This window comes from Tachypleus tridentatus, chromosome 13 (genome assembly GCF_004210375.1).
Source record: "Tachypleus tridentatus isolate NWPU-2018 chromosome 13, ASM421037v1, whole genome shotgun sequence".
Taxonomy (NCBI): domain Eukaryota; kingdom Metazoa; phylum Arthropoda; class Merostomata; order Xiphosura; family Limulidae; genus Tachypleus; species Tachypleus tridentatus.
In genome coordinates this window covers 120540642-120564989 of record NC_134837.1, presented here as the reverse complement: position 1 = coordinate 120564989, position 24348 = coordinate 120540642, and the positions used below count along the sequence as shown (strand labels likewise).

Here is a 24348-nt window from a genome sequence, read left to right as displayed (position 1 = left end):
TCCTTTTAGTCGTGTGGGCATTATAATGTGACGCTCAATCCCACTATTCATTGGTAAAAGAGTAGCCCAAGAGTTGGCGGTGAGTGGTGATGACTAGCTGCCTTCCCTCTAGTCTTACACTGCAAAATTAGGGACGACTACCACAGATAGCCCTCGAGTATCTTTGCGCGAAATTCAAAACTTAACAAACCCCATCACGTGACGTCTGAAACTGTCCACTATAAACACGTATACAAAATGGATGGTAGGTAGCGTTTCTTCTTTTCTTATCTTTTTCTTTCTACTTTCCAGTGTCTCAGCATTAAGCTCGTTGCTTGTAGTGAGCACAGAGTCAATAACCCATTATGTAGTTTTGTGCTTACCAACAAAGAAACTTTTAATTGCTTTAAGCTGCAGAATATGCTGAATTTTTATACCTCACACCAATATATATATATATATACGATATTTTTGCCTAAGGTAGTAATAATAATAGGCAAAAAATAAATTAATTTAGATTTCTTCTCGTATAGATATAACAAGTAATAATTATAATATACGCAAGTCCTTTGTAAAATAGCGGAATACAATTTTAAAATCACGTTTCATAAAAGTTCGTTTGTAACACAAATAATGAACAAACCTGTATAGCATAAATCGTTTTGAGTCACATGTCTTCACTTCAGTTATAACTGTGACCATACAGAAATCTCCTGTGAATATTTACTATTTGTATATCGTTTACCACATGATATATTAGAAAATTTTAGTGTGTTGTTTTGTGGTTGGCGAATCTGTAAGAGATACAAGTAAAGTTAGGCCTATCAAGTAACCGTTACACTCAACTGTTAGGCCTTGAGTTCTATGGGACTTTTAAGTACCCACTCAACTGTTAGACTTTCAGTTTCAGGGGACTTCTAACTAATCACTCAACTTTAAAAAGATGCTACGCATACACCTAGAGCAACAGTACAATCAACAACAAACAAACGACAACAAATTCCAAGATACTACAAAACCTTACACTGCTGTATATCATATATCCCCGATATCAGCGAAAAAATAGCCAACATTTCGAAAATAACTTAAAACACAACATTCCAGTAAACATCAAAATTATTTTTAAAAAGCAGATAAAAAACTAAAGGGCCCGGCATGGCCAGGTGGTTAAGGCGCTCGACTGGTAATTCGAGGGTCGCGGGTTTGAATCCCCGTTACACCAAGCATGCTCGTCCTTTCAGTCGTGGGGGCATTATAATATAACGGTCAATCCCACTATTCGTTGGTAAAAGAGTAGCCCAAGAGTTGACGGTGGGTGGTGATGAATAGCTGCCTTCCCTCTCGTCTTACACTACTAAATTAAGGACGGCTAGCACAGATAGCCCTCGAGTAGCTTTGTGCGAAATTCAAAACAAACAAAACTAAAGTCTATAGTATATAAAAACTACACTAACAAACAAAACACGAATATTATTTATAAAGTACAATGCAACAACTTCCACGAATTCTATATTGGAGAAACAAGCATAAAAATGGAAACTAGATTAAAAGCACAAAAAAAAAAAAACACCTCACGCTTTTGAACACTGCAAATCAAATAAACATAACATAACCATAAAAACCACCCAGATACTAATTGAGGAAACAAATACAAACTGACGCAAAATCATAGAACTTACTTATACAACAACTAAAACTAAATTAATTTAATATAAAGGAACACCTTTATACGTATACCAATTAATGTTAATAATAGTAACCTAACATCTAACTACAACGCCCCTACAATCCCGTACCCATTTACATTCTCGTTCCAAAGACAAGTGTCCGGTATTGGTCAGTTGCAAAATCTCTCCTTGTGAACTTGAAGATGACCTAGGAAGGTCGATATGTTGTTGCCTGCTTTATCAGTAAAAGTGTTGTCACCCATACCAGCCGTCCTGAGTTACATAACCACTCAACCGTTAGGTCTACAATTCAAGGGAATTTCTAACTAACCCCTCATCGTTAGGCTATAAGTTCGGGGTGACTTTTAACTAATTACTCAACTATTCGTTCCTGATTTTCAAAAATTTTAGTCAAATTTGAACGAAGTTCTTTCAGAGGTTCTTTACAGATGCGATATGTATTGTAATTAAAATATAACTTTATTTCCTTGGTAAGAGTTTATTTTGGGCCTGGCATGGCCTAGCGCATTAAGGCGTGCACTTCGTAATCTGAGGGTCGCGGGTTCGCGCCCGAGTCGCGCCAAAACATGCTCGCCCTCCCAGCCGTGGGGGCGTTATAATGTGACGGTCAATCCCACTTTTCGTTGGTAAAAGAGTAGCCCAAGAGTTGGCGGTGGGTGGTGATGACTAGCTGCCTTCCCTCTAGTCTTACACTGCTAAACTAGGGACGGCTAGCACAGATAGCCCTCGAGTAGCTTTGTGCGAAATTCCAAAAAACAAACAAGTTATCACCACATGAGAGTATGTACGGGTTTACCACATAAGAACAAGTGTGGGTTTACCACATTACTGTATGACCTCTTGGTCAGTTTGAAACGTGTCTTAGTCGAATTCAGTTTGGAATTGAATAGATTTTGGTTTGACTTTCCTGTAGGGTTTAATGTCACAGTAAACAGGTTTGAACACTTAACGTGCTAATAACGCTTTCATAACAGTAGACTTTTCGTGCTCTGTACGAGAGAAATACTTTGACCTGGAACTGACTCAACTAACAGTCAAGGAGAGACAGAATATATATAACCTTCGGTTATAATTTTCAAGGTAACCCACATATTTAAATACAGGTGATTTATGGTTCGAATCAATTACCCGCTGAATCTACCTGGTTTCTTTCGGAAAAAATTCCAGTATCTTAATCCTTCACGGTTTTTTTTTGTTTACCGTTATAGGGTATCTGTGCTCTGCTCATCGTGGATACAGAAATTTAACTTATAACATTATAAGCCTAGAGAGATACCGATGTGAATGCTGATTATTCATCAGTGTTTAGGAGTCGAAAATAAAGATGTCAGTGAGTTTAGTTAAGTGGTCTATCTGCTTTAACTGGTCAAAACCTTAAAATAATAACTGTTTTAACCAACGTTCTCATACACACTAACTCGTACAATGAAAAACAAACCACACGCATAAGTATGAAAAGAAATTCACCCAAATATCACGTCCAGATGTTAATACACGGTGATTTAAAACCAAAGGATTTGTTTGTATCACAAAGCTACACAATGGGTTATCTTGGATTCGAATCCTGGAGTTTGGTAGTCTCTTATAACTATCAAGAAAATAAATCAACAAAATAATATGTGTGATATTTAATTAGCTCATGTTTAAGGAAACAATTTAAAATATTGATGCACACATAGGACGACGATTGTTTATTTAGGGACCATATACGTTAGCAGTTCCTCAAGTTGAACAATCGTACTAGAGAGAAGGTACCTGACCGACAGTAATCACTGCCAACTCTTGAGCAACTGTAATCTAACAGGAAGATTTAATCGTCATTCATACAACGCAACAACATCCTCAAAGTGTTATTTTATGTCATAGGGACGCGAACCGTGGATCATCAGCTGCTCATTCCGGTACACTAACTAATGAGCTACACTTGGTTTTTTGCGTTGGCAAAACCATGCAACCAAGGTTTTGCAGTAAACTATAAATGTGCCAGCAGATGCTTACTGAAACGATTCAATAGCAAATTTCCTGAAAATAGTGATCAATAAATACAATGTATGCAGTCAACCCAATTCCTCAGATCACAACGTACATTCAATGTAATTATCTAGTGGAACGTTTACAACCGCATTTTGTCATTCATTGTGATATTTCAATAAATAAAATTGCATTACGTTTGTTTTCAAATAAATGAGACACTACTAAGCATTGTTGGCAAAACCTTTTTCTTTTTCCATGCAATGGGTACATCCATCATATTAAAGCGTTCAGCTTTGCTGAGCTGCATCTTTTACGCTGGATGCCATCATTCCTTGTCATTCTAGTGAGCGCGAGGAAAGATTCCTACCGAAGTGAATGCTTTTTATTAGTTATAATTTTTATAAGAATTGCCAAAGAGGATATATCCAAATCAAATCAATTTATTTGACAAGGTACAATAAAATAATGTATATATATATATATATATATTTATATATGTAACACGAATATGAAATATATATAAACTGAAAAGGAGATACATAACGTGACACACATTTGCCTATTTTATATATATAATTTACCGAGTTCGCTGACAGTACAAAAAATAAAATAATTCTCGTTTTTCTTCTATCCTGATTTCGTACCTGTTGATGTTTTTTGTAGACACATAATCACGGGTTTGAAATAAACATTATTTTTTATTTCATAGTTTATAGTCCAATTTTTCCTGTAAATGTAAATGACAATTATTTTTCACAAACATTTGTATTTTCATTTGAATGTACAATGTTTTTTTCGATGTTTTTATAACAACGAACCATCCACAATGATCTGTACAAATGTGAAGAATTATAACGCTAAAAGTCGATTTCGATATCTGTGTTTGACACAGAACAGACAGCATTTTGTATAGCTTTAAGCTAAGCAACAAAGAATGGAAATGAAAGAGTTTATTTATACTTTATGTGACGCATTTTTACACTGTTTTACTATTCCTGGCAAAGCTAGTTATTAAGTTGTCCAGAAATAAATGTCGTTTTTGAACTGCAAAGTTTGGAAAAGTACAGGGTGTTCGGAAAGTCATTGTGCACTTATCTATTTATTTACAGACATGTTTCAATATAGAATACAGGAGATAAATATGAATGACAATTATAAACAATGTTGAAAGTGACCTCCGTTGGCATCAATACAGGCTTCAATTCTTCTTATTTTGTTTCTAAACACCACTATCAGTTGCTGGCTTGAAATAGACTGAATGAATGCTAATTACAAAACTGCACAGTGACTTTCCAAACAGCCTGTATAAACCATTGTTGTAAAACGTGCTTTAATCAAAGTAAGCACTATTTGCGTCAATACACTTCTGCAAACGTGTAACGATGCTGTTTATGCCCCTACTGTAGAAATCAGAGTTTCTATGGTCAATGAGCTCCCCGAAAGCTTCTTCCACAGCTGTCTGGTTTTGAAAGCGTTTATTGTTGAAAAAATAAAAATCTGTATGGAAAATGTTCGGGGAATAAGGTGGATGAGGCAGAACCTCGATTCCAAATTCGTTCGATTTCAGGGGCGTCACTCTTGACAGGTCTCATAATGCTGATTTTGTTGATCTTCAGTTAGCTCATGCGGAACCCACTTTTCCAACTTTTTTGCCTTTTCAATCGCACTCAGGTAGTTGACAATGTTTGATTTGCTTGTGTCTAGCTATTCTGTAAGCTCATATACTGTTGTGTGAGGATCTGTCTCAACCTTCGTGGTCTTCAAGACTTTCATCTCCATGTCGAAACCCTTAGAAACAACACTGAACTATATGTTCAGTAACAGACACATGGCCGAATGCCTGGTTGATGTTCCATGTATTATCGGTAGCTTTTCGGCCAAGTTTGAAGTGGTAGAGGAAAATCAGACGAAAGTCCTTCTTGTCCATACTATCTTGGGAGTTTCGAAACTTACTCTGAGTAGAGTTGAAACAGCAGACAACTAAGGCACGTTGTAAGCGACAAACGTAAGATTAGATCAATCAACCAACTAACGATACGTTACTCAATATTCAGCTTCTAAATGTCATCGTGAGAATTCCGACATTTATTTCTGGACAATCTAATACTAACCGGTCATACCTTGTGAAACTACTATACCAGATCTTATAATAGTTTAAAACTAACTTAAACGCGATATCACTGTGTGACATAAATTTTGTTCGTGGATAGTGTGTGTTATTTATTAATTGCTTATGTTGTAAAAGTACAGAAAATGGCCATTATTCCCCTCAAACTTTGCTTTTGTGACCTGGATAATGAAATTTGAAAATTAACCTATTTTCTGTGTAAAAACAGGCAAATTTGCACATTTTCATTCACATAAAGTCTGAATAAAACAACATATTAATCAAGATTTACATGTATTTATACTAAATTTATACAAAAATGTTTAGACGTGAGTAGTTTTTCGAGATTTGTGACTAATGTAAATTACTTTCGTGTATCATCCCCCAAATATAGTCACCCATCATGTTTTCGTTATATGCTTTTTGGTAGCAGTATAAAGACCAGTATATTTTGGTGGAGGTGCTCACCTTGCTCCTCTGAGTATGCTACCATGTTCTCCTTGAATTTATCAAGATCAGCGTCAAGGGGCATCCTGCAACCCATTTTGCCGTGGTTCTTCACAAGAGCCTCTACCAGTTCCACATACTTTTTGGCCTTGTGATTGCCCAAAAAGCCCCATACCACTGGAACAAAGCTGTCCCAAGCTTTTTTTTTCCTTCCTACTGAGCTTCTTGGGAAATTCTGTGTATTCCAGGATCTTCTTTCTTTGTGGTCCAACAAAGACACCAGCTTTGACCTTTGCCTCAGACAGCTAAGGATAGAAGTCTTGAAGGTACTTGAAGGCTGCAGACTCCTTATCAAGAGCTGTGGCAAATTGTTTAATAACACCCAGTATAAAACACATAAAGTGCAGTGGTGGGAACAACACCTTCTGGAGGTTCACTAGTGGCTTACACTTGACATTGTGCCTCTCCACAGAGAACTCGGTCCATTGTGGCCTGGGCCGCCATGGCCAAGCGTGTTAAGGCGTGCGACTCGTAATCTGAGGGTCGCGGGTTCGCATCCCCGCTCGCCCTTTCAGCCGTGGGGGTGTTATAATGTGACGGTCAATCCCACTATTCATTGGTAAAAGAGTAGCCCAAGAGTTGGTGGTGGGTGGTGATGACTTGCTGCCTTCCCTCTAGTCTTACACTGCTAAATTAGGACGGCTAGCATAGATAGCCCTTGAGTAGCTTTGTGCGAAATTCAAAAACAAACAAACAAACCATTGTGGTCAGTGCTTCTTGTTGTTGTGTGCTTCAGTGTCCCTGCTGTCCAAAGGCAAAGATAAAATTTTTACAATGTAAAATCTTGCTATTCAAGCAAGCAAAAATTGTCCGTCTTACCTTCTAGAGTTTTTCTTTGCAGTGCTCGCAGGTAAAATGAGGTGCCCAGGGTTTGTCTTGATTCCCGACAGGCATGATTCGAGAAAATTATCAGCTACTCAGCACTGAATCTACAAAAATTTTCTGGAAAATAGGTAAATTTAAAATTTTCGTTACCTAAGTCTTAAAAGCAAAGTTTGAAGAGAAAAATAGGTCTTTTCCATTTACTTTAGGCATAAACAATTGGGAAATAGCACTTTCTACCCAGGAACAACAAAAAGTAAAAATTTTGTTACATAGTGTACAAGATCATAGTTTTTACGCTGACATTGAGAGGTGACCAAAATATACTCCATCTCATTTAAATAAAGTGAAGAGTCAGGGTTTACCACATGATCAGTGTAAGGGTTTACCACATGACAACTGTAAGGGATTACCACATAATAAGAAGTTGGTGTTTACCACACATAAATAATGATAAAACATTGCATCTTGTACTTTTAATTAATTCTCTTTCAGTATTTTGCCACGTTACAAACACTATACCTTTGTTATTGTTTGAAAGAGACCATAATTTGTTTCACCGCCAAGCTAGACATTGGGCTAATATAAGCGGTATTCGCCGCGGGTATCGAAACACGAATTTCAGTACTATAAGCTCCTGAAGCTCACCATTGAAGGCCTTGAATGATAAGATCGCGGTTGAAACATATTAATAAATCTTATGTGTTTCCCCTGTGATTATATGAAATAACAAGTATTAAAATTAAAGTAACAATATATGTTACACAGATTTCCTTGTTTGATATACAAGAAAGCTAACTTTCTTGTAACATAAGAATTGCGTGTCCTACAAACATTACTGGGTTTTACTCAAGGTCAGCGGTCGTTTCAACACTCTTTGCTTCCCCGAAGAAACCACTCCCTAAAACACCTGAACTAACCACTTGGAGCTTTCAACTTTTTAAGGATGATGGAAACTTCTTACATGTGTCAGTTCTTGTGACGTGCTTCCATGTCCCACATTTGAACAAGTGAGTGAGAGATCTGCTGGCTACGAGTAACCAAGGTAACAGAACCATCAACGAAACTGGTGAGCACTGTTCAAACCGTAGAATTTCCACCGCGTTTTACGGTAAATTTATCTAAGTGTAACTTTTAGAGAATGCGTTATGGTCTATCATTAATCGATTAAATCACTGTAAACGGTGTTATGTCTTTCAGGTGTGTTATATTACATTTAATTTGATCAAAGTAGGCTAACAATCAACTCGATATTGAGTATAGCTAATTAGATGAACTGTTATTGTGTTCTCACTTATAAAAGTTATAACGGTTTGTTTCCTTAGTTGGGTATCATCGCTGTTAGCGATGTTTTCGGTCTAACCCGGAATATATCCGACCAGATTCAATTTAACCAATTTAGAAACTTAATAAAATATGGTAGTTGGTTTACTCATACAGAAATATATAATAAAAGTAAGAATTTTAAAACTAGATAAGTAATACTCATAAAGAATGTAACGTCAACCAAAGAATACTGTGCATTGCGGAACACATAACATTGTGTAATATTACTTTTTTGGAGTAATGAAGTTTATGATTCTCTCTGTAAACTAGTATTCAGAACTCCGTTCACCAAACACCATAATACAGGCAAGAATTGTGTTTTTTTATATAAATGGCAAACTATTTATAAGAATTTTAATTTTTCGATAAACAAAACCCGATTTCGGGTGAAGGTCCAAGTTCATGATTGGTCGTGGTAAAGTTCACTTACAAAACTAAAGTGGCGTGATGATCTAAATTTAAATAACCGTAAACACTGATAAATCTACAATTCTTAAAAGACAAATATGTTTGATTTATTATAACATAAGATTTTTAACAGGAGTTCATCTTGAATATAACAATTACTTTAAAAGCTCCATACATACATAGTTTGTGTTGCTGTTAAGCCCAAAGCTACAAAGTCGACTATCTGTGTTGTGCCTCCCAGGGATATGAAAACCTACTTTTTTTAGCATTATAAGCCGGTCAGACGTGCCACTGAACCACTGATGGAGATGGGGGAGCATATATCGTTATATCCACTTTAGTATGGTCTCCGAATTCATTTGGTAACACAATAACCTATAAAACAATCCTTGTTTTTCATTTTTCAGTGTGCTTGAAGTAAATTTGATTTTCCGTTTCAATAAAAACAGTGAGAAAATACATCTTCCCCGAAGCATTAACGTTATCCTAACCTCCATATACCCTTATCCATGGACCACAATGGACGACATTAATCATCATTGCTTTATTAACAGCCTGTTAATGTTTTATGTCAAATTACAATAGAGTAACCAGGTGGGATTATCCTTTCTGACTCTTTTATTTTTCTATTTGACAACAGTATGTATCATACTCCAAAACTAATTGTTGGGTTCTTTGTTGATTTTTAAACATAAACCTACACAATGGCCCATTTGTGCTCTGCCCACAACGGGTAGTTAAACCCGATTTTTAGCATCGTTGAGCCACTGAGAAAAGTATATTCTCAGATGGTTGTCTTTAGTCTTAAATTATTCAGTATAAAAGTGTAAAATATTAAAACGAATATTTCTTTAAAAGCTCTTTTTTTCTAGTTTCATGAGAAATTTACTGAGAACTGTATTTGGTCACGCACAATTAGGCTGATCCATTTTGATCACGTCACTGAATTAGGTTCTGCTAAAATACGACATCCTCTTCAGACCCGTACAAGTATCATGTTCTCTACAATATCGTATTCGTAGAACTTTGTTACACCGACCTCTTTCAACAAAAATTCTAACATGACTCTATCCAATAAAGCCAGTTTGTAAGTCTTGTTATTACAAATTATAATAGTGTCAGAGAAATAACACAACAACAGTTAACACGACAGCTTCAAACATAGAATATCGAAGGAAAACTCATAACACGTTTTTACTTGTACATTTTGTAAAAGGTTGAAAAATGGGAGTACAAACTTAGGGTAGTTTATTTCGATTTTAAGGTTGTATTTATGTATTAAGTGTAAATGTATTCCCATATCTGGCTGCTCACAGAGAAAGGAAGCAAAAGTTGAGATGTGGGTTCAACCGCTTTGGTCCCGGCATGGCCAGGTGGTTAGGACGCTTGACTCGTAATATGAGGATCGAAGGTTCGAATCCCCGTCACATCAAACATGTTCACCCTTCCAGCAGAGGGGCGTTATAATGTTATGGTCAATCCCACTATTCGTTGATAAAGAGTAGCCCAAGAGTTGGCGGTGGTGGTGATGACTAGCTGTCTTCCCTCTAGTCTAACACTGTTAAATTAGGGACGGTTAACGCAGATAGTCCTTGTGTAAGGACAGTTAAAAAAAAACAGTTCAAGCACTCAGTTCCTTATCTAGTTGAATCAGTGAAATTATAAGATAACACAAGCCATTGATAAAATATTGAACTAATAAAGTTACATTCGGGAGATACAGGTCATGATTTTATTTACATTAACAGAAATCTCTTGTAATATACGACAGTTTGCATTAAACAAAGTTAAGAACAATAATTAGTAATGGCTTTTTTATACAGTGGAAACCGGTATTCATATAAGGAATTAAATTGTAAAACAGTTTTATATTCACAAGTGACGCCACTTTTCAGCTGTTATTATACTGACAGTCCAATTCATGCTTTCAATTTTTGTTACGAGTTTATAGTAGTAATCTCGACCCATCCAGTAAACAATATTTATACTAATCACGATTCGTCCAGTAAACGATATTTATAGTAATCACGACCCATCCAGTAAACAATATTTATAATAATCTCAACCCATCCAGTAAAAAATGTTTATAGTAATGACGATCTGTGCAGTAAACAATATTTATAATAATCACGACCCATCCTGTAAACAATATTTATTGTAATCACGACCCATCCAGTAAACAATATTTATAACAATCTCGACCCATCCAGTAAACAATATTAATGGTGATCACGATCCATCCGTAGGAACTCAGCTGCGTTGAAGCTTTGTTTCTCTGCAGGTAAGCACAGAGTTACACAATGAGCTTTCTGTGCACTGTCCACCACGCGTATTGAAACTTAATTTTTGGCATTGTAAATCCGTATACATACCGCTGTGCCACTGTGTGTGTTTTTCAAAGTCAGACATGATATCACAGTGATGAATCTGATGTTCTGCTAGAATGTAGAAGATTTTTGTATTCTTTTTACAATGTTTATATTTCCACTAATCTGCTTCATGTCTGATGTATATTCACATCTATCAGAATTTGATTTCAGAAGTTTCTTACTGTGTTTTTGAATTTAGGTTATCTCAATCCCTACCACAAGCAACTACAATCAAAAAATATGCTATCTCAGTATTTAAAGCAACCGGTCTATTGGTATGATTGGATAATGTCAAAAGAAGGTAAGTTCGTTCAACCTGTATGTTTTGTGCGTGTTTTGTGTGTGTGTGTGTGTCACGAAGATACACATATTTGCCTTCGGTAATTTTTGGTAGTTAATTGTACAGATGAAAAGTACTTAATAAAAAACGTTTATATGTTTGTCTTTAAATAAAAATTTGCCGCTTTTAAGTTTCCCCAATCACTAAGAGAAAACTGTATTTTTTTTATTGTCTCGTTTCATTCTCGTTTTCTTAATTGGGTACAACACGGATAGCCCATTGTGAAACGTTATCAGAATAAACAAAAACGAATGGATACCTGATATCCTGTTGATACAGTTTATGTGGAAATATAACGAATATATAGATATGTATCCATTCGTTTCGGAAAAGTAGAACAGACATAAAACCTCGCAGTTGTTATACATTTGTTTAACCACACTTAAACTGATTATATTAAAAGTCGGAGTTCATCTCACAAGTGACATGCTGAGCTATTCACATTAGCAGTGAACGTTTAATTTCAGTGACTTAAAGACGTGTTAAATATAAAGGTGTGTAATGTGGTTGTTCTTTGGAAAACTATCGAGATGTTCATTTGACACGTACAGCAGCGTCAACTGTTAGCTTATAAGTTTCAATATTCGATGATAATTTTCGTGCATTGATACACTTTTCTGCTTACATCTAGCATCCAGTCGTGTAGATCTTAAGCCTCATATTGTTAGTGAAAGTTTTCCTATGACAGTAATTTTTACGGGGTTACTGTACGTGCCCCAAAGATTGCCACATCTTCTGCCAATCATGTGTTCCTTTCTTCTATATATCACCTTTTTCTCACGTAAGGTTTTTTTTCAAGAACACGTTGTTTAAAAACAAAAATTATCAGTGATCCAGAACGCAAGAGGAAAATTCGCGCAAATTCAAAAAGAAACAATGAGGAAAAACACAGAGCCACTTTATAACGTACAATTGATAAAGGAAGGCAATGTTTCCGCGCTGCAAGTTAACCCTAAATTTATATCCAAACTTTGTGAAGTGTCTGTGGACCAGAGTGTTTGTCGATCCACAACGTCACGGACAAGTAACACAAAAATATAAATAAAAATAACAGTTAATTCCAGTAGTTACTGTTATGGTCTCGTATTTCCTTCAATTTTTCGGTGGTTTCTTTACATTGAGTTAGGTAATACAGAGAAACATATCATTACCCAATATGTAAGCTCTGCAGGTAGAGGCCTAACATGGCCAGGTGGTTAGGGCGGCATTTCTCATCTTCTGATTGGCCTCTGCTATTACTACAAAGTAGATCATAAAAGCGTTATAATTATCAGTCTCTGTGTCTTTGATTTCCAACACTTGTATCATATTTTAACTTCACCCTACGTATTGAAAGTAAAGCTTTTTTTTAACCTCGTCTAGTTGTTGTTGTTTTGGAATTTCGCACAAAGCTACTCGAGGGCTATCTGTGCTAGCCGTCCCTAATTTTGCAGTGTAAGACTAGAGGGAAGGCAGCTAGTCATCACCACCCACCGCCAACTCTTGGGCTACTCTTTTACCAACGAATAGTGGGATTGACCGTCACATTATAACGCCCCCACGGCTGGGAGGGCGAGCATGTTTGGCGCGACGCGGGCGCGAACCCGCGACCCTCGGATTACGAGTCGCACGCCTTACGCGCTAGGCCATGCCAGGCCTATTAACCTCGTCTAAAACTTAGGTTCGCTGTTAAGCCCAACTCACAAATTAAACAGGTAATTGCGTATCTCTACTACTTCAATTTAAACAAATTTTACGCTGAACGAAATAATAGTGTTTGACCCACTACTATAACTGTGGTATGCCAACATCAAAAATCTGTGAGGAGCTATAGAAAATCTCCACTTCCCTTTCTGACTCAGCAAGCCGGTAGGAGGTTTAATTGTTTCACACCATTAATAACCAGCTGTATTTCTACAAATAAGTTCACGTCATAAATCTTACAGCTCTGAATGTTTCCAATTTAAAGATTACTATGCCACTGACTACACACATTTATCACTCTCCACGTCAACTGTTATTCCGCGTGTTTTTACTAACTTCTTGTACTTGAACTTTATTCAGGTCAATGGTGCTCGTGCAACGTTTTCTAGAGAAGGTTCATGGAAGCCTTAAAGCTGTCTCTGTTACCGTTTACCGACTGGTCAGCTCTCAGTCTGAAGTTGTAAAATTTATCACGTAAAATACTGTGGTAACGTTCCTTTACTTAAAACAGTCAAGACAAAATGTGAATCGTTTAATTTCAGTAGAGGATCCGAAACCATGACATATTTCAATCTAGTTCAATAGGCTGTTTTAAATCATCAACAGAATTCCTGAAACTCCTAAAAAATCCGTCAATTGACTTATTTACATAAGTAACTGGAAGTTAACTAACAGAAACTAATGATGAAACTAAACGCTTGGATGAGGAATTATACTTGGAAATATTTGGCTTTAAAACTCTGTAACAAACTTTTGCTCTGTTGTTCTTTCGTGTTGCATTAGACAGATTTGCTTGTTTGAAATTAAGCACAAAGCTACACACTGAGCTATCTATGCTCTGCCCACCACGGGTATCGAAACCCGGTCTTTACCGGTATGAGGCAGCAGACATGCCGCTGTGCCACTAGGGGACACATCAGATGGTGTGTTTTTTTATCTTTTCATACTTATCAGTCAACAAATTCCACCATTAGAATAGATATCCTAGGTTATTATCTGTAAAAAGAAAATCTCTCTTTCTGAACCTTAGAATTAATAAACTGCGTGTGCTTGACGAGTTATTTTAAATAGTAAGTCGAACAGGATAGCTAATGCCCTGTTTCCCAATCGGCATACAAGTCGAACACCCATCAGTTAGACAGTGAAAGTACCACTAAAGTTAATTACCCATCAGTTAGATAGTGAGAATACCACTAAAGTAAATTACCCATCAGTTAGACAGTGAGAATACCACTAAAGTAAATTACCTATCAGTTAGACATTGACATTTAATGTGTACCAATAAAGTAAATTATATATCAGTTAGACAGTGACATTTAATGTGTACCAATAAAGTAAATTACCTATTTGTTAGATAGTGACATTTAATGTGAACCAATCAAGTAAATTACCTATCAGTTAGACAGTGAGTATAACACTAAAGTAAATTATCTATCAGCTGGACAGTGACATTTAATGTGTACCACTAAAGTAAATTACACATCAGTTAGACAGTGAGTATACCACTAAAGTAAATTATCTATCAGTTAGACAGTGAGAATGCCACTAAAGTAAATTACCCATCAGTTAGACAGTGAGTATACCACTAAAGTAAATTACCTATCAGTTAGACAGTGAGAATACCACTAAAGTAAATTACCTATCAGTTAGACAGTGAGTATACCACTAAAGTAAATTACCCATCAGTTAGACAGTGAGAATACCACTAAATTTAAATACCCATCAGTTAGACAGTAAGAATACCACTAAAGTAAATTACCTATCAGTTAGACAGTGAGAATACCACTAAAGTTAATTACCCATCAATTAGACAGTGATAGTACCACTAAATTTAAATACCCATCAGTTAGACAGTGAAAGTACCACTAAAGTTAATTACCCATCAATTAGACAGTGAGAATACCACTAAAGTTAATTACCCATCAGTTAGAAAGTGAGAATACCACTAAAATTAATTACCCATCAGCTAGACAGTGAGAATACCACTAAAGTTAATTACCCATCAGTTAGACAGTGAGAATACCACTAAATTTAAATACCCATCAGTTAGACAGTGAAAGTACCACTAAAGTTAATTACCCATCATTTAGACAGTGAGAATACCACTAAAGTTAATTACCCATCAGTTAGATAGTGAGAATACCACTAAAGTAAATTACCCATCAGTTAGACAGTGAGAATATCACTAAAGTAAATTACCCATCAGTTAGACAGTGAGTATACCACTAAAGTAAATTACCTATTAGTTAGACAGTAACATTTAATGTGTACCAATAAAGTAAATTACCTATTTGTTATACAGTGACATTTAATGTGTACCAATCAAGTAAATTACCCATCAGTTAGACAGTGAGTATAACACTAAAGTAAATTGTCTATCAGCTGGACAGTGACATTTAATGTGTACCACTAAAGTAAATTACACATCAGTTAGACAGTGAGTATACCACTAAAGTAAATTACCTATCAGTTAGACAGTGAGTATACCACTAAAGTAAATTACCTATCAGTTAGACAGTGAGAATACCACTAAAGTAAATTACCCATCAGTTAGACAGTGAGAATACCACTAAAGTTAATTACCCATCAGTTAGAAAGTGAGAATACCACTAAAGTTAATTACCCATCAGTTAGACAGTGAGAATACCACTAAAGTTAATTACCCATCAGCTAGACAGTGAGAAAACCACTAAAGTTAATTACCCATCATTTAGACAGTGAGAATACCACTAAAGTTAATTACCCATCAGTTAGAAAGTGAGAATACCACTAAAGTAAATTACCCATCAGTTAGACAGTGAGAATATCACTAAAGTAAATTACTCATCAGTTAGACAGTGAGTATACCACTAAAGTAAATTACCTATCAGTTAGACAGTGAGTATACCACTAAAGTAAATTACCTATCAGTTAGGCAGTGAGTATACCACTAAAGTAAATTACCTATCAGTTAGACAGTGAGAATACCACTAAAGTAAATTACTCATCAGTTAGACAGTGAGAATACCACTAAAATAAATTACCTATCAGTTAGAGAGTGAGTTTACCACTAAAGTAAATTACCTATCAGTTAGACAGTGACATTTAACGTGTACCAATAAAGTAAATTATATATCAGTTAGACAGTGACATTTAATGTGTACCAATAAAGTAAATTATATATCAGTTAGACAGTGACATTTGATATGTACCACTAAAGTAAAGTATCTGTCAGATAGACAGTGACTTTTAATTAATATCAATCTCTACAACGAAGTACATAGAATCAGAAAGTGATATTTCATGTTAACCGCTACATTTAAATATCTTTCTGTTAAAAAGTGGCATCTAACCATTCAGTGAAGCATTTTGTTGTTAGAAATTGACATTTAACCATACAGTAAAGTATCTTCCTATTAAAGAGTGACATTTAACCATACAGTAAAGCATCTTGTTGTTAGAAAGTGGCATTTAACCATATAGTAAAGTATGTTCCTGTTAAAAAGTGACATTCAAGCGTACTGTAAAAATAGTATGTAGAGGTGAGAAAGCGACATAAAATATACGATTGAAATGAGAGCATGTTATTCTTTCTTACAGTTCTTTGTACAAAAATGGAATTATGTTTACTTTTGTTTGAGAACTTGCTTTTCAATTTAAGAAACCAAGTGCTTGTTTGACAGCTAAAGATATGAATCGCTTTTCCTTGGGCCAAAAATCCAAGAACCACGTGCAAGGCTCGCTTATAACTGACTTCCGTGTGGCTCCATATTCAACTAACACATTTTCGAAGGTCACGTTCATTCCTGTTGTAGTGTTGACATAAAAAGGACATGAGATACCAGACGGATTGACTTTCACGTCTTGATGACAAACAGACAAATAAAATATTACATACAACATTTCTAAAAATCGGGTTTAAAGTTTGTTTTCGTTAACAGCAAAGCTACACAATGAACTATCTGTGCCACACCACCGCTGGTACTGAAACACAATTTGTAGTGCTATAAATCCTCAAGTCTACCTCTGGGCTATCGGAAGAAGGAGCATGAGGCTTAAATAAACTGATGTTTGTAGCCTAAATTCTTTGTCTACCAAAGACAAAACAATAAATAGAAAGTATTCATTGTTAAACAACTGAATATTTTATAACGTTCACTTATTGCAATAATAACAGTTACTGAGGTTTATCGGCCCTTAAAACGACAAGGCGTTAAACGGGCTAGTCAAGGACGGCTTAGATCCAGTTATAGCTGTCTTAAATTATGAACTACTAATTAGAGAAAAGGCAGCCACCAAATACGAGCATTTTACAATCCACTATCAATGCTATTGGATTGATTGTCACTCTTATAACGTACCTAAAGTTTAAAATATGTTGGGAGGGGGAGATATTTTGTTGGTTTGGGAGGATCCTAACCAGGCTTTCCCAGCTCCAAAATCTAGTGGCTTACCACAAATTCAACCTGCGTATCTAATAACTAAAGTCATAGTTCAATCAATGTGTAAAGAACTCAAAACGTATGATGAAAATATTGCTTCAAATTAGAAGTTTGACATAACTATTCCTGGACGACTACATATTAGTGAGTAGAAGATATTTGTGGCTTAAAAATAGAAGTTCGTGACAATTTTAAGCAGATTAACGTTGGTGTCTGTAAAATAAGAATTTGCTTTTCAGGTGATTAAATGTATGTTGTGATTTTTAAAGCCCTTTAAGATTTAGTTTACATCTAATCCTAGGCTGTAGCTTATAATAACTGAGCAATTGTAACTGGTATTGCAACATTAGAACGAATAACAATATAATTCAGCAACCAACTTCGCGTACCTTGATTTTAAAATATCATTATGTCATGGACAGAGGGCGTTTTATCCTATCTTGTTGTCTTTATTTCATCGTCGTAAACGAACAATTGCATATTAACTACCTACGCACTATCCATCGCAGGATATTTTATTGTTATAAGAGCTCAAGTTTAACAACGGGTCTGGTGGTTAGGATTGTTCACTGAAATCTAAGGGTCGAGAGTTCGAATTGCCGCCCACCAAACATGCTCTCTCTTTAAGAAAGATCAATAGAAGTTTTAATTTTTGCACTCGTCTTTTATTTTGAGATTTAACCCTAGAGTTGTTGACGTGCTTTTATAACGTTCGCTTTCAGTAAGTTTCACATATTTTATCCTGTTTAGCAATGTTATGTTTTGTGCATATTACGAAATTCATTGTAAAGTTTGTTTTTTAATTTCACGCAGAGCCACAACAGGGCTATCTGCGCGAGGCGTCCCTAATTTAGAGGAAAGGCAGCTACTCATCACCACTCGCTATCAACTCTTAGGCTACTCTTTTACCAACGACTGAAAGGGCGAACATGTTTGATGTTACAGAGATTCGAACCCGTGACCGTCAGACTACGAGTCCAACACTCTAGCCACCTAACCATACCGGGCTACACTGTAAAGAGCTGATATGAAAATATTGGGTGTAATTGCTCATATTCTATAAAACATGCATAGAAGATGCTTGTGGTAATCAGTGAGATTAGTTGAAATATTGTAGAGTTTTGTTTATATGCTTGTTGTTATTGTAACATATTATTAGGAAGTCTGTGGCAAACGAAATAATGAACCCACAAAGGAAGTTGATGCACAAAAAGTTCAGAAAAACTACGTGTTAAAAACATAGGAGATATAAGTTCCCATGAATAAAACTAGGATTAATACTTGTGTGAAATTCCATAACCATTTTTCGCATAGAAAACCGATAGGTCTAAATATTTACAATACAAATCAGGTACAAGACGTCCCCTGGAGGCTCAGTGGTAAGTTAGAGAGCTTATAACGTTAAACATCAGTGGACAGATCATGACGTAACTTTGCACTTAACAACTAACAAATGTAATAGCCTGTTGTTATTGCTTACGTTCACCTTAGCTTTTCTAATCCAGTTTTCTAACAAGAGTTGTGATAGACGTAAAATACAGCTGATAATCTACTTTTAATACATTTCTAATTTGAAAACTGAAATAGATTTAGTGGCACGTGGGGAAATAACATGGTCAGTTTAAGTAAATTTTGTCCAAAACGATGCTTATCCTTTTTATGTTATTAAAATGGAATTGTAAAAGATATGTTACTCCTTTCTTTTGGTGGCTCAGCGACAAACTTGAAGGTTCACAATTCCAAAATTCTGATTTCGATACACGTAGTATACATAGCCCATCTTGCAACTTTGAGCTTAACAAGAAGTAGGTGGCGTGACTGGTGAGGGAGTGAATCAGTGAGGCACATTATTTCCTAAAGTTTATTTTTGCCTGTTAGTATAGTGAACAGAGACTCTTGTAGCATTATCGGGAAATGCACCTCCAACTTTAAATTCAGTTGTCATTGTTAAACCACCAAATAAGGTACCTCCAACTTTATCCTCTCCTCCCTTTCCCAAGTCTCCTGGTAAAACACCGGTAAGACTTCGGATTCACTATGCTAAAATCATGGGTTCGATTCCCTTCGGTGGGCACAGCAGATAGCTCGATGTGGCTTTGCTATAAGAAAACAAACACCCTCTTCCAATTCAGTTTCTTCCCATCGTTTATATGTGATGGAGCCGTAATAGTTTGTCACAATTACTTACCCATGTACGTCTCTTTCTTTTAATCCATGTTTATAATTTATTCATTGATTTATAAATTTTCTTTTGATGCTTGTGATTTTGTTGTTTTGTTTATAGTTTATTTTCCTTGCAGACCCACGAACCAGTGACTGGCCCCTCTTAGGATCTCCTTTCCCTATGCTTTCAATTATTGCTTCTTACGTGTATTTTGTGAAAGTTATTGGACCCGCCTGGATGAAAAACAAAAAAAACCTTACTCGGTCGAAAGGGTGGTCATTGTTTATAATATTGTTCAAGTCATCTTGAGTGCATTTTTCTTCTTTTACGTGAGTAAATTTTTAACAATTTACATTTGTTTGGTAAATGAAAAAAAGATTACATTAGTGTTTACCCTCGTTTATTTTCAAAGCAGTGTATGACATGCAACATATTTTTAGAAACACTGCACCACACAAAATATTTCGATACTAATTAATAATACCTACTTTTATTTTCGTGACAACTAACATTCTTTTGCATTATAATGATAAAGTTGTAGCATAAAAATCAGTGCAATGTTCTGAAACAAGGAATCGATCACTATCAAATAATATGAAATAAATAACGTATGCGCCAATTAACTACTATCCAAGAAATGTCAAATTTTATAACGTAGAAAACGCCAATAAACAAAGTTTCAAATGCAGTGACGTAGGTTATGTCGACTAGTTAGGTTGTAATTTTTTCACAGCATTATTATGGGCGGACTAAGTAAGATTACTTATACCTTTTTTAAAACAAATAATTATTTTATTGAAAAAAGATTTTTGTCACATGAGAATTTATTTTTTATATGCAATTATAATGGGCCTAACGTACATCAGCCTAACTTTATGTTAGCTTAAGCCTAATGTTAGGCTTAGTTTATACTGCATAAAGCTAATATGTCAGCGATTTTGTGTCTTTCACTTTAACAAAGGCCAGTCCTCCGCTAGTACAGCGGTATGTCTACAGATTTACAACGCTAAAATCAGGGGTTCGATTCCCCTCGGTGGGCTTAGCAAATAGCCTGATATGGCTTTGCTATAAGAAAACACACACGAAAGCCGTTTTAAATAAAAATGATATAAAATGCTAATGATTACACTTGTGTATTTGATGATATTTTCTTTTTCGAAACTTGAGCAAATTGTCAGTGGGACCAAGATGTTCAATTTAAAAATAATGTGTACTTTTCAGGGAGGACGCATGACGTACTTGTCGACCAAGTACAGTTGGTTGTGTCAGCCAATCAGTTACGCCACAGATCCAGAGACAATGACGGTAAATTTTTCTATATATTAAAAATATAAGGTCTGTGTAAATAAAGTTTCTTTATTTGTAATATCTAACTTGACTGAGCTTCCTAAGTGTCTGTAAGGTATAATGAGACCGTGCAGCTAACAAAAGGAATAAAATATCAGAATAGACTTTTGTCGAATTAAACACATTTGTTTTAAAGTCACACTTTACTTCAGGTAGATTATTAGTTGTTGTTTTTTCGTACAGCTAAAAGTGTCATCTCATGACCTTTTTCTCTCAGAATATTGATTGGCTGTAACATAAATCAGTTTGGCTAGTAATTATTATCACAACCACTAATCTGTTCAACATGGCTGTTATATATTACTGTGATATCACTTCAGGTTTAATGGACAGCATCTAGTACAGAGAAATAAGAATCAAAACCTTAGAACAAGCCGAATTCGGCGACTCTCTGGATCACATAGTTACGTACGATAGCATAGAAATAAACAAATATTTCTTTTACAAATTTCTTTTCAACAAAACCCTTTCCTCAAATTTTCAACTACTTTAAACTGCAGAAGTAGAAGCAAGTAGGAAAAAAACAGACAGAGTAGTGAGAGCTAAAGCATAAATATCCGGAATTTATTTTTATTTGAATTCAAACTAAATAAGTGGCATATTGGTAAAAATATATTTGTTTACCTTTTAATTAATTTTAATTGTTGCCTTTGTAAAAGGTACCATATTTTATTACCTAATATTTCACACGAATATTCACAGTTGGTGAACCTTGGCTGGTATTACCTCTTACTGAAGATTTTTGAATTTACGGACACAGTAAGTTCGTGCTCTTTCACCTTACGACATCAATTGTAATAAAATATATCACAGTTTATTTTTTCAATTGTAATAAAAAGTACTTAAACTTTACGACGCCAACTGTAATAAAGTAGTTCTCATAGTTTACAGTATCATTTCTTATTAAAAATAGTTCTCACATTTTACGATATAAACTGTAATATAAGATAGAACGTAAAGAGTCGAAATGTCAGTCTAAATAGATTCTGGGTTTTTGATAATGTTGTTTTCACTATACTTCATGAACCACTAGTGTTCATAATAGAATTGCACGCGAATTTCACAAAACTTCTAGCGATTTATAGAGTTCAAAGTTCGCAAAAATACCACTGGACCACTGAGGTGAAAAGAGAATGAGAGATTTTATGGTTGTTGTTGTTGTTGTTGTTGTTTTCATCACTACTAGACAAGTATCTTTTTGAAGCCATTCAAACATTGTAGCCAACGGCAAAAACGATTGGTTATATTGTGCCAAAATCTATGCACAGCTGTAAACAAACTCCCACGAAGGTTGTAGGGCTATGTTTAAGTTGATTCTTGAAATTGAAATGTCAACCTATAAAATATTTAAGCTCTTCTTCGCTACCAACAAAGAATCTTAGAACCCATTCAAGCACCGTCATACTAGCTAGAAATGCTTTGTTTTATCAGAGTAAACAGTGTATATATTTATAACAATGTCTCCAACCTTACTATTAGTGACAACAGTTCCACAAACAGCTAAAGAAAAAGTTACGAATATTTTACTAAAACTTGGACAATAGTAATGAATACAGTATTGAGTATGTCATAGAATGTTTAAAAATTAATTCAAACACCACCTTTGTTATTTCACAATGAAGAATTTTTTCTAAGTCCTTCGCTTTGTCTCTTTGAAAAAAAAAATCGATTTTTTTACTAATGCGTATTAATTGGAAAATAATTTGTGCAACTTATAGCGCATTAATTGGATATTGTTTGTTGAGGATTCATCATCTCTCGAGTTGGCTGTTTACTTTATCTCTATGTGGTTTTTCTGCAACTGTTTCAGCGAGTTTTCTAACAGTTGACGATATCGTAGTACCCTTCTTTACCCTTGCGAGTGGCGATTTATTCTACTGATTTTAATACTTCGATGAAATTGTGAGTGCGTGTTTTAGAATTATTATCATTCATATTTTTGTTTCACAAGCCTACTAGTAAACCAGCTGGTTATTTTATATCAAAAACCGAGATATATATGCTGTATGAAATACTGCAAATGTCCCTGCCTATTTAGAAAGCTGCTTATTTTTCATCCAGAGTTGATGTACGAGGCTGTAAATACTAAATATATGCGATGTTGTTATAAGCGGCTTCCTTTGTACTCGACGTTTGTTTAACGTGTATTTACAGGAAACCTCAGGCACAAAACCAACTAGCGAAGTAAATAATGGTTGGGTGGAAATGTGGGTAGAAAAGCCAGTATAACAGTAAACTTTTGAAAAACATATAACATTCAACTGAATGCATATGTGCGTATGTAGCTTAAAATTTATTCACGATAAGGGGCATAAAAACTTAAGAAGCAAGATAATTGAAAAATGTTCATTTAAAAAGAGGGAAATAGGGATTGTCGAGAAAGTACAAAAACGAGTTGAATCAAAATATGAAGATTATTGTTTGTTTGTTTTTTGAATTTCGCAAAAAGCTACTCGAGGGCTATCTGTGCTAGCCGTCCCAAATTTAGCAGTGTAAGACTAGAGGGAAGACAGCTAGTCATCACCACCCACCGCCAACTCTTGGGCTACTCTTTTACCAACGAATAGTGGGATTGATCGTCACATTATAACGCCCCCACGGCTGAAAGGGCGAGTATGTTTGGCGCGACGGAGATGCGAACCCGTGACCCTTAGATTACGAGTCGCACGCCTTCACGCGCTTGGCCATGCTGGGCCATGAAGATTATATTTTCAATCGTACAACTAGGGGCTCCAAAAAAGTAAAAAAAAAAAGGCTGGAAATAGGGATTTCTAACTATTATAGTGATTTTTTTAAATTCAGGTAATAACATAATTTCCTAACACTCTGAAACCATGCTTTTTTTTTTTTTTCTCAGATTTTCTTCATTCTACGGAAAAAGTTTACACATATCTCTGCCTTGCACGTAGTTCATCATTCTTCCGTTGCTTGGGGGATCTGGATTGGCATGAAATTTGGTGCAGGTAAGGTGAAATCTGGCCAAAACTTATGGTCATATGTACTACTTTAATTTAAACGTTTGTATTTTTGTTTGGTTAGAAGAAGTTTCGAGATCACAAGAAGAACGGAAGGCTTAAGGTATGAAATATTTCTCCAAACGTTTAGAGCAGCCAGAACCAAATATAAAGAGCAAGATAAAGTTAGTGAAGGAGTCTGGTAATCATTTGATCTGTTTCTGTAAACCAGTTAATTAGTTTGTCTTTGCGAATAAAT

General features: G+C 35.4%; 1 protein-coding gene and 1 long non-coding RNA gene across 2 annotated transcripts; both read left to right on the top strand.

Moving 5' to 3' along the window:
* Positions 1-7990: 7990 nt before the first annotated feature.
* On the top strand, positions 7991-20062 carry LOC143237867 (uncharacterized). The gene is made up of 3 exons (XR_013020294.1): positions 7991-8146; positions 11380-11481; positions 19925-20062. It is a non-coding gene; the product is annotated as an uncharacterized LOC143237867 (long non-coding RNA).
* A 947-nt stretch (positions 20063-21009) lies between these two features.
* LOC143237866 (very long chain fatty acid elongase 1-like) lies at positions 21010-24247 on the top strand. The gene is made up of 3 exons (XM_076477554.1): positions 21010-21093; positions 21838-21894; positions 23993-24247. The coding sequence occupies exons 1-3, from the start codon at positions 21019-21021 to the stop codon at positions 24143-24145; spliced, it is 285 nt and encodes a 94-aa protein (XP_076333669.1). The 5' UTR covers positions 21010-21018; the 3' UTR covers positions 24146-24247.
* Positions 24248-24348: the final 101 nt, after the last annotated feature.